Source organism: Xenopus tropicalis, chromosome 6 (genome assembly GCF_000004195.4).
Source record: "Xenopus tropicalis strain Nigerian chromosome 6, UCB_Xtro_10.0, whole genome shotgun sequence".
In the NCBI taxonomy this organism is placed as follows: Eukaryota; Metazoa; Chordata; class Amphibia; order Anura; family Pipidae; genus Xenopus; species Xenopus tropicalis.
This window is the reverse complement of record NC_030682.2, coordinates 14593368-14605050: the sequence shown is the minus strand read 5'-3', so window position 1 is coordinate 14605050 and position 11683 is coordinate 14593368. Positions and strand designations below refer to the sequence as shown.

The 11683-nt window shown below is 46.8% G+C and overlaps 1 protein-coding gene across 1 annotated transcript in view; it reads left to right on the top strand.

Annotated features, from left to right (window-relative positions):
- The first annotated feature begins 106 nt into the window (after nt 1-106).
- prkag2 (protein kinase, AMP-activated, gamma 2 non-catalytic subunit) overlaps nt 107-11683 on the top strand; it is a 149668-nt gene continuing 138091 nt past the window's right edge. The window contains exon 1 of the mRNA XM_012964332.3: nt 107-552. Coding sequence (XP_012819786.1) covers nt 460-552 — 93 coding nt within the window. The 5' untranslated portion in view covers nt 107-459. The remainder of the gene's footprint in view (nt 553-11683) is intronic.

Genomic DNA, 11683 nt, shown 5'->3' with positions numbered 1-11683 from the left:
AGAGTTCAAGCCCCTCCTCTCGGTGAGAGAGAGGGAGGGCTCTGCTGTATTATTGCTGTGTGTATGGGAGTAGTGCATGTGTGTGAGTGTGAGTGTGTGTATGGTTTGCACTCACTCCTGAGCCCTGAGCTGATTAGCTGCATGCTGATCCCCCAGCAGGGCTGCTGCTCTCTCCTTTCCTACAGATCAGGGGACATTTATATTCCCAGCTGAGGGGACATTTAAATTCCCAGCTCAGGGTGTGGACCTGCCAACATGTTGCCTATGGGACCTCTCTGAAGCCATGGGATCACTTTGAGGGCTGGGCACCCAACCTTTAAAACTGCCCACATCCAGCTATTTTTTTCCCCCCTCTTTTCTGCGTGAGTGTCACCACTGGTATTTTGGTGCGGAGGGGGGTCCTTGTAAGTTTTTATTTTTTTTTAAAAGGCTTCGTCTGCTGGCAGAGGAGTTCAGAGCATGGGAAGTACAGTCATGGATACCAAGAAGAAAAAGGATCTGCCCAGGAAGCCCTCCGGCCAGAGGAAGAAGATGCTGAGAGTCCACATCCCTGTGAGTACCTGACGGGGGGGGAAAGTCGCACCTGTGGGGCAGTCGTGCATCTGCGTGTGGCTTGTGCATCTGTTGCACACATGTCTGTGACACACCTGCCATTCCCTAGCCGATCTGCATTCCATCAGCCATATTCTGCCAGCTGTTAGTGGTACATGACAAATCTGGCATTGGGTAGTTATTGCATTGTTTTATTAATTAGAAAAAATGGGCAGGGCTGGCAAGTTTTCAAACTACCAAACCCATAATGCTTTGCTAGCCAGTGGTGACTGTTGAAGCCCAGCCATGGGGACAGTCTGCATCTTTACAATGAGATGCAGGGATTGATTCGGTGTATAGGCAGTACTACAACTCACAGGCTACACAGACAGCCTTCGCGTGCTGCGGGTACTGGGAGTTGCAGTTTATCAAGGCCAGTGATTAGACATCTCAGTGTCAGATACACACCCATATATATATATATATATATATATATATATAAAATATAGGGACAGAGGGAGGAAACCTTAGCACTGCACTCCAAGTTAAACTTTTATTGCTCTCTGGTTGTTATGATCACTGACCCCTAGCAACAAAAGCATATTAACCAGGAAGCTAGATCCTTCATTTTTGTTATTGCTTCTGACATTCATGCATATACGTGGCTACTAAGTCCAATGAACCTATCAACCAGATAGCCCACCCTGGAGATCTGCAGCACAAGACCCAAGAGTGAAGACACACTGGGCGACTAGTAGCAGCTACTAAAATAGACAGTGCTGATCATTTAGTGATAACTGTCTCTACATGTGTTTTAGCAGAGGCAATTCTCAGTATTGTCTATGGCAGGGGATTTTCTGCTACTAAGTAGCCCTGTGTGTCTTCACCCTAAGAAAACCTACAGCAGATGCAAAACATATTGCAATGTCATGGTGGGCATCATACCAGCCGCCCCCTTGAAGCATACACTGTATTAGAATTTTAACAGACTGAGTGTCGGCTCCTGTAAGTGGGAAGATTTAGAAGTGGAAATATCAGCCGGGGTGTGAGCCAACCCATAACCCTTTACAATGTGGCAATTGGACTTGAGTTTTATGAGTTGTTTTGTCTTCGCTGACAGCCCAGCAATAATATTTGGCTTCCAGATGAGATAGGTGCCTGCGTGCATCAGCAGCCGTGACTTGAGCTTTTCCTATATACAGGCCAGGCCTGCCCCCTAAATAGGCTTCTAAATAAAGCCCAGAGCGGTGCTCACTTGCACAATTAGGTTCCCCTTTAACCCCTTACTGGCTGGCGACCCTGGCCGAGCCTCCATGCTGCTAGACCAGTGGACGCGGGAGCACATTCTGGCATACGGCTGCACCCCTCTGCTTTAAAAGACAAATAACACACCCACAGGAGCCTTCGAGCAGGAAATAATGTTGTTGTGTCAGATCCTCGCAGAGACTTCTGTCATGCTGGGGGCAGAGAAGGGAGTTCAGAAAAAATGTAGATATTGGCAAAAGTGTTATTGTTGTGGTGGGTGTGTAGAACAAACTACTGCTCCTGGCCAATGGCTGTCAAAGCATTCTGGGAGGTGTAGTTCAGCAATGCAGAAATACATGGAAATGTTCTCTTGTTTTATCATATTTTCTCATTATACTTCCCCTTTAGGGGTTTAGACTACTAGAAACTTTTTGCACATTAAGAGATGTGCATGACTTAGAGATGTGAGATTCACACTGTGAGCAATGATGCTACCATTGTGCAATAAGAGTTTGGCCTTCAGAGGGCACTCTTGCCTTAGAACTAGTCAGTGTGGGCTGCTCTTATGAGCAATCATGGCCGCTAGCTATTAAATGAATGCAGAAGTAGCTAGTGTAGTATAATCTATTGCAGTAAGGGGAGTTAATGTGTTCCCCAAAGCTGCAAATAATGACTTTATGCCGACGTGATTGGGAGCTGCCATAGAGTTTACTTTTATTTCTGGTAACCATAAACATTATTTGGGAAAATAACCTTTATTGGCAGAATGCTATGTACTTTGCTTGCTCCCTTTATTGGTTTGGTTTATGCATATGGTTGGGGCTGCCCTACAGTTAAACAGCACGTCACAGTGGAACAGCGGCCCCTGGTGGACAGACCTTAACATAGAATGATATAATGTTTAGTTGGCTTTCTGCACGGCTAGTCTTATATGCCAAAGCTGTTATTTCATTCAGCAAGTTATGCAGTAAAATAAATTGATATTGTTTCCAAAATACCTGTATAATGTCCCTTTAAAGCAGCACAGAGTGTGCCCTCACTAAGCACAATTCAGTTTCCTTTCCTTTGTAGTCAGTGGATGTAAATTATGCATGTGGGTTGTTTTCAAACAAATGATTTGCTTTGTTTTATTTCCCTATAAATCAGCATAAATGTATCAGTAATGCCCGCAATACCATCTAGATACTGGGTATGTTTGTTATGTGCCAGGAAAACCAACCTGCCACTTGCATGTGTGGCTGTCAAATTACAACATGAAATGGGGTGCTGCAGTCCCAAAGGGCAGCAACAGTGGGGGAAATTTATTATTGAGCAACAAACTTGCCTTTTGAGTGTACATCAGTACCCATAGTAGCAGTGCAAAAATTGCCTCTGGGAAGGGACTGGGGCTGTGGGATAGCAGGTATAGTAGGGAGAGATGGTGCCTATAGTAGCAGTGGGGGGATAATAGCCTCTGGGAAGGGACTGGGGCTGTGGGATAGCAGGTATAGTAGGGAGAGATGGTGCCTATAGTAGCAGTGGGGGGATAATAGCCTCTGGGAAGGGACTGGGGCTGTGGGATAGCAGGTATAGTAGGGAGAGATGGTGCCTATAGTAGCAGTGGGGGGATAATAGCCTCTGGGAAGGGACTGGGGCTGTGGGATAGCAGGTATAGTAGGGAGAGATGGTGCCTATAGTAGCAGTGGGGGGATAATAGCCTCTGGGAAGGGACTGTGGCTGTGGGATAGCAGGTATAGTAGGGAGAGATGGTGCCTATAGTAGCAGTGGGATAATAGCCTCTGGGAAGGGACTGGGGCTGTGGGATAGCAGGTATAGTAGGGAGAGATGGTGCCTATAGTAGCAGTGAGGGGATACTAGCCTCTGGGAAGGGACTGGGGCTGTGGGATAGCACATATAGTAGGGAGAGATGGTGCCTATAGTAGCAGTGGGGGGATAATAGCCTCTGGGAAGGGACTGGGGCTGTGGGATAGCAGGTATAGTAGGGAGAGATGGTGCCTATAGTAGCAGTGGGGGGATAATAGCCTCTGGGAAGGGACTGTGGCTGTGGGATAGCAGGTATAGTAGGGAGAGATGGTGCCTATAGTAGCAGTGCGGGGATAATAGCCTCTGGGAAGGGACTGGGGCTGTGGGATAGCAGGTATAGTAGGGAGAGATGGTGCCTATAGTAGCAGTGGGATAATAGCCTCTGGGAAGGGACTGGGGCTGTGGGATAGCAGGTATAGTAGGGAGAGATGGTGCCTATAGTAGCAGTGAGGGGATACTAGCCTCTGGGAAGGGACTGGGGCTGTGGGATAGCACATATAGTAGGGAGAGATGGTGCCTATAGTAGCAGTGGGGGGATAATAATCTCTGGGAAGGGACTGGGGCTGTGGGATAGCAGGTATAGTAGGGAGAGATGGTGCCTATAGTAGCAGTGGGGGGATAATAGCCTCTGGGAAGGGACTGGGGCTGTGGGATAGCAGGTATAGTAGGGAGAGATGGTGCCTATAGTAGCAGTGGGGGGATAATAGCCTCTGGGAAGGGACTGGGGCTGTGGGATAGCAGGTATAGTAGGGAGAGATGGTGCCTATAGTAGCAGTGGGGGGATAATAGCCTCTGGGAAGGGACTGCGGCTTCTAATATGTTACCAACAGGAAATTAAAATTAGAAATATAAAAAGGTGAGTAAATATTTCCAGATGGCAACATTACCTGCTTCCAGAACCCAAAACACACACTACACGTTACCAATTAGACTTCTCACGATAGATACAGGGAAGACTATTTCCATGTTACTCGTCTCACAGTTTCTTTTTCACTGAATAACAAAGAAGGGTTAAACATAACTTTCCGTATGGGATGAGCTGCTGTTGTACCACATTTAAATTGCGCAACAACTTCCCCTTTTCAGCACCGACACAACAGACACGGTGCCTCAGGGTGGGTGCCCCGGTGTGGGTGCCTCGGTGTGGGTGCCTCAGTGTGTGGGTGCCTCAGTGTGTGGGTGCCCCGGTGTGGGTGCCTCAGGGTGGGTGCCTCGGTGTGGGTGCCTCGGTGTGGGTGCCCCGGTGTGGGTGCCCCGGTGTGGGTGCCTCGGTGTGGGTGCCCCGGTGTGGGTGCCTCGGTGTGGGTGCCCCGGTGTGGGTGCCTCGGTGTGGGAGTGGGTGCCCCGGTGTGGGTGCCTCGGTGTGGGAGTGGGTGCCCCGGTGTGGGTGCCTCAGTGTGGGTGCCCCAGTGTGGGTGCCTCTGTGTGGGTGCAACAGTGTGGGTGCAACAGTGTGGGTGCCACAGGGTGGGTGCTTCAGTGTGGGTGCCCCCTGCCCCTTTAAACCAGGACACAAACAAAACACAAATGCACTTTAGCTAATCTTGTGCTCAGTTCAGATGCATCCTGCATGGATGCACAGAAACCGGTGCAGTCTGCAGCATGCCTCTGATTTAAAATGCTAATTAGCCATGCAGAATGTGTATTTGTTATGGATACAGTTAAGGCTGGAGGTGGCAGTGCTAGTAGTGCTACTTCTTCGTTCGTGCCTGAGCCCCGCAAGTATAGCAGTAGTAGTTAGACTTTAGTAGTGGTTGTTACTGCTAGCAGCACCTTGATGGCCTGGTCCTGTGCAAGGCAGAGGGGGCTACTGATAGGGTTTCCACCTCACCCCTTTACTACTGGCCAAAGCCTGCATGGCTAATAAGCAATAATTTAGATACATGCTGCATGGCTGCACTTAAATCGGTTTAGTCTGCAGAATGAATCTGAATTACTAGCTAGTTAGCCATGCAGAGTGTGGATTAAAGGGGTGAGGTTGAACCCTAGCCGCTGAGGGAGCACTGATGCTATAAAGCCTGGGGGGGTGAGGCACTGCCAGTGCCGTAGGATGAGTCCGTTTTGAACCTGCGCACTGAATCCTGTACTGTATGTAGGAAGGGGGTGGTAGCCTCCCCTGCTAGTTAACCCTTACAGTGCTGTCAGATGGTTCTGGCATAGTATGCGTTGCCCCATCTAAGCATTACTCGTTAAATAAGCCTCTAGTTGTAGCGCAAACTGCCCCATGTGACGGTTACAGGTGGGAACACAGGGACCTCTTAGGCTACTTGGCAGGGGCACTGGCAGGGGTCACTGGGGTCCCACCAACCTTGCAGCCGAATTGAGTTGCAATCTGCCATTCAACCCCCTGCTTTGTTGGTCCTTACCAGTCCCACTACTCATGGGGTCTGCAAGTGTATCCAGTTTATATGTAGCTGCAGGCTGCTCCGGTTTCTGTGCAGCCGCGTAGTATGCTCTGAAATGAATGAGCAGCTGCACCTGTTTTGACTACCAGAAACAGAAAAAACACTCCAGACCCCACCTTTTCCTACTGGCTATATCTGACCTTCAGGCCTTATATGCGCCTGTGAATCAGGGTGCCCAGCAGACTTTTACTTTTGCCTCTGGTGGCCCATTACACATAAATAAATGGGAAATTCTGCAGGTCACACAATGATGGCTGTTGTATTACTAGAATATGTGCCTGTAAAAGTAATGCAGGCTGAGTTATAAAGGGAACTCTGAGTATCACTCATGTATTATAAGGGATAATGTACCCCCTACTGTAAATGATAAGGATATTAGCAGTCACTGAGGGGTTCTGTGCCCATATAAAGGCACAAGGCTGCAGGCTGAGTTATACAGGGAACTCTGAGTATCACTCATGTATTATAAGGGATAATGTACCCCCTACTGTAAATGATAAGGATATTAGAAATCACTGAGGGGTTCTGTGACCATATAAAGGCACAAGGCTGCAGGCTGAGTTATACAGGGAACTCTGAGTATCACTCATGTATTATAAGGGATAATGTACCCCCTACTGTAAATGATAAGGATATTAGCAGTCACTGAGGGGTTCTGTGCCCATATAAAGGCACAAGGCTGCAGGCTGAGTTATACAGGGAACTCTGAGTATCACTCATGTATTATAAGGGATAATGTACCCCCTACTGTAAATGATAAGGATATTAGAAATCACTGAGGGGTTCTGTGACCATATAAAGGCACAAGGCTGCAGGCTGAGTTATACAGGGAACTCTGAGTATCACTCATGTATTATAAGGGATAATGTACCCCCTACTGTAAATGATAAGGATATTAGCAGTCACTGAGGGGTTCTGTGCCCATATAAAGGCACAAGGCTGCAGGCTGAGTTATACAGGGAACTCTGAGTATCACTCATGTATTATAAGGGATAATGTACCCCCTACTGTAAATGATAAGGATATTAGCAGTCACTGAGGGGTTCTGTGCCCATATAAAGGCACAAGGCTGCAGGCTGAGTTATACAGGGAACTCTGAGTATCACTCATGTATTATAAGGGATAATGTACCCCCTACTGTAAATGATAAGGATATTAGAAGTCACTGAGGGGTTCTGTGCCCATATAAAGGCACAAGGCTGCAGGCTGAGTTATACAGGGAACTCTGAGTGTCACTCATGTATTATAAGGGATAATGTACCCCCTGCTATAAATCTCCAGCGTGCCTAGACCCCAGTTCTCCGGATGTGAGGAAAGTTCAGGCGTGGCTAGGCGGCATACTGCCCCTAAATTTGTGCTGCCTTAGGCCTGGGCCTGTAAATAAACTAGAAAATGATTTGTGTTTCTCAGCTTGTGTCTTTAGAAAATATTTGCCTTTTGATTACTCGCCTAATTCTCTTTTATCTCAGTAGTTAAATCAGTGTTTCTCGGAAAGTCTGAACTAATCAGGGGTGTCAAGTTCTCATCCAATGATGTGTTTTGGATTGCAGCACAAACAGCTCCTTCCGTTATTTTGGTCACACTGGTTACACTGAGAGTGTTGTGGAGGGGGAGACAGTGCTGGACAGAGATGTTTTTAGGGGGTCCAATCAGGAGGTAGGAGAGAGTGAGAAAGCAATAACATTTTTTCTTAAGCACATTGTGCTCATTTGTTTAGAAACATTCATGCCTTTCTCTAAGCTGAAATTCACTGTAGTACAGGTATGGGATCCCTTATAAAGAAAGCTCTGAATTACAGCAAGGCCATCTTACATATTGTACATTACACTCTGGGAAGGGTCTGTGGCTGTGTGATAGCAGGTATAGTAGGGAGAGATGGTGCCTATAGTAGCAGTGGGGGGATAATAGCCTCTGGGAAGGGACTGGGGCTGTGGGGTAGCAGGTATAGTAGGGAGAGATGGTGCCTATAGTAGCAGTGGGGGGATAATAGCCTCTGGGAAGGGACTGGGGCTGTGGGATAGCAGGTATAGTAGGGAGAGATGGTGCCTATAGTAGCAGTGGGGGGATAATAGCCTCTGGGAAGGGACTGGGGCTGTGGCATAGCAGGTATAGTAGGGAGAGATGGTGCCTATAGTAGCAGTGGGGGGATAATAGCCTCTGGGAAGGGTCTGGGGCTGTGGGATAGCAGGTATAGTAGGGAGAGATGGTGCCTATAGTAGCAGTGGGGGGATAATAGCCTCTGGGAAGGGACTGGGGCTGTGGGATAGCAGGTATAGTAGGGAGAGATGGTGCCTATAGTAGCAGTGGGGGGATAATAGCCTCTGGGAAGGGACTGGGGCTGTGGGATAGCAGGTATAGTAGGGAGAGATGGTGCCTATAGTAGCAGTGGGATAATAGCCTCTGGGAAGGGACTGGGGCTGTGGGATAGCAGGTATAGTAGGGAGAGATGGTGCCTATAGTAGCAGTGGGGGGATAATAGCCTCTGGGAAGGGACTGGGGCTGTGGGATAGCAGGTATAGTAGGGAGAGATGGTGCCTATAGTAGCAGTGGGGGGATAATAGCCTCTGGGAAGGGACTGGGGCTGTGGGATAGCAGGTATAGTAGGGAGAGATGGTGCCTATAGTAGCAGTGGGATAATAGCCTCTGGGAAGGGACTGTGGCTGTGGGATAGCAGGTATAGTAGGGAGAGATGATGCCTATAGTAGCATGGGGGGATAATAGCCTCTGGGAAGGGACTGGGGCTGTGGGATAGCAGGTATAGTAGGGAGAGATGGTGCCTATAGTAGCAGTGGGGGGGATAATAGCCTCTGGGAAGGGACTGTGGCTGTGGGATAGCAGGTATAGTAGGGAGAGATGGTGCCTATAGTAGCAGTGGGGGGATAATAGCCTCTGGGAAGGGACTGGGGCTGTGGGATAGCAGGTATAGTAGGGAGAGATGGTGCCTATAGTAGCAGTGGGGGGATAATAACCTCTGGGAAGGGACTGGGGCTGTGGGATAGCAGGTATAGTAGGGAGAGATGGTGCCTATAGTAGCAGTGGGATAATAGCCTCTGGGAAGGGACTGGGGCTGTGGGATAGCAGGTATAGTAGGGAGAGATGGTGCCTATAGTAGCAGTGGGGGGATAATAGCCTCTGGGAAGGGACTGGGGCTGTGGGATAGCAGGTATAGTAGGGAGAAAGTAACAAATAACATCTGCATAATCTGCATAAACAGGTACTACTGTTCTTCACTGAATGTTGCTGTGAAAGAGGTATGACAGTGGTTAAGGATGCACAAATAAACATTTATTAAACTAAACATAATTCAGTAAGGTAATTTTAAGTTTAGAATTACCCCTTGGAGCTCCAAACTGGACATCCCTGCCTTATTTTTTCCTCATTCCCTTTATGTAATTCCTCCAACCCTCCCCTGGAACAAACCCAAATGCTTTCAATCCGGTTTTATCTTCCATTAATTGTGCAATAAATTCTCTGAGCGAGTTCAAGTGTTCTGTGTTGCAATGGGGACAGTCTGTGTTTGGCAGGTACTAAGGGCCACATACCTGTGCAGATATACAAATTGCCATTCCGGCAGTAAAAAGCCTCATTTTATCCTCGGTGTTAGTAAACAGAAGGGTTTAATGGCCATGAGATTATGTTGCACAAACACTGAGCCTGCCGGTGGCTGATTATCCGTACGTATGCAGAGACGGTAGGAAATTACAGGGCATGGATCTGTTCTCAGCAGAGAGCTCTCCGCCCCAGCGCTATTCGGTGGCACCTGTAATTAGGGATTCATGATCAAGGAAATTACACTTAAATTAATGTTAAAGAGACATTGTAAATCAAGTTTTAATAAGAAGGAAAGGTACAATCACTGGCCGGTACCTAGGGTTGCCACCTGTGTGGTTTTGACCCGGTTTTTCAAATTAGGAAAACTGGACAGGACTCACTGAGATTGATCCGGCGATTGGGCAATCGGCAATTGATGCGCCCTAGCCCCACCCAGTGATGTCACAACCTGATTCTTCCCTGCCTGTGATGTCACTGCCCCCCCTGCCTGGCAACAAACACCAGGAGAGGTGGCAACCCTACTGATACCCCTGTCAGCAAAAAGCTGCACCGGCTCAGGGTACCTTTGTGCAAGCGATCCTCTTCCTCCTGTCTTCTTTCTTTATGATCCCAGGGCCAACGTATGTGCAGTACAGGTATGGGACCTGTTATACAGAATGCTCAGAACCTGGGGTTTTCCGGATAAGAGATCCTTCTTTAATTTGGATCTCCATAACTTAAGTCTGCTAAAAAATCATTTAAATATTGAATAAACCCAATAGGCTTGTTTTGCCTCCAATAAGGGGTAATTATATCTTAGTTGGGATCAAGTACAGGTACTGTTTTATTATTACAGAGAAAAGGGAATCATTTAACCATTAAATAAACCCAATAGGCTTGTTCTGCCCCCAATAAGGGGTAATTATATCTTAGTTGGGATCAAGTACAGGTACTGTTTTATTAATACAGAGAAAGGGGAATCATTTAACCATTAAATAAACCCAATAGGGCTGTTCTGCCCCCAATAAGGGGTAATTATATCTTAGTTGGGATCAAGTACAGGTACTGTTTTATTATTACAGAGAAAAGGGAATCATTTAACCATGAAATAAACCCAATAGGGCTGTTCTGCCCCCAATAAGGGGTAATTATATCTTAGTTGGGATCAAGTACAGGTACTGTTTTATTATTACAGAGAAAAGGGAATCATTTAACCATTAAATAAACCCAATAGGGCTGTTCTGCCCCCAATAAGGGGTAATTATATCTTAGTTGGGATCAAGTACAGGTACTGTTTTATTATTACAGAGAAAAGGGAATCATTTAACCATTAAATAAACCCAATAGGGCTGTTCTGCCCCCAATAAGGGGTAATTATATCTTAGTTGGGATCAAGTACAAGGTACTGTTTTATAATTACAGAGAAAAAGGAAATAATTTTCTAAAATGGGAGATGGCCTTTCCGTAATTCGGAACTTTCTGGATAACGGGTTTCCGGATAAGGGATCCCATACCTGTATAGTGAAAAAGCCCTTTGTTTTTTTTGTTAAAGTCTGGCTTTTCACTGTAATACGCCTCGCTCACAGGTACCCCGGGCCGGTGCAGTTTTCTGCTAACAGGAGCACCATCCTGGGGTATTAGCTAAGTGATTTTAATCATACCTTTCCTTCTCCTTTAAATGCAAAGTTCCCATAATTCCATATTTAAAAATGGATTTAAACCCCCAAAAATGTTTTTTTCTATATAATATTTTTTCCAATATTTTTTTTTTTCTAATTAATGAGATTGGAATATTAGAGATAGTAAAGTTTCAGACATCAGAACTACATCTAAAACCCTTGGCTTGCTAAGAATGCTGGGAAGTGGACCTCAGAAAGACTGCCTGGTGCTTTAAATGCTATAGGCCCAGCTGTTGCAGGAAGCTGCTATGTGGTTTGTTGTAGTTTTTCTATTGTCTGCGAGTGTTTGTGCGCCAGGGAATTCCTGGAAAGGCAATGCCCTCCATGCTGGAGGTGTAGCGTCCTTCATTCCTGACAGATCCTGGAGACAATTCAAGGCCGGCGTTACAAGTACTTTACTGGGAAGTGGCCAAGACTCTCATAGGGTTGAAGAAGCTTTATTTGTATGGATGGAGTAGTATTTGCAGCCAGAGTGCACTGTCAAGTGTG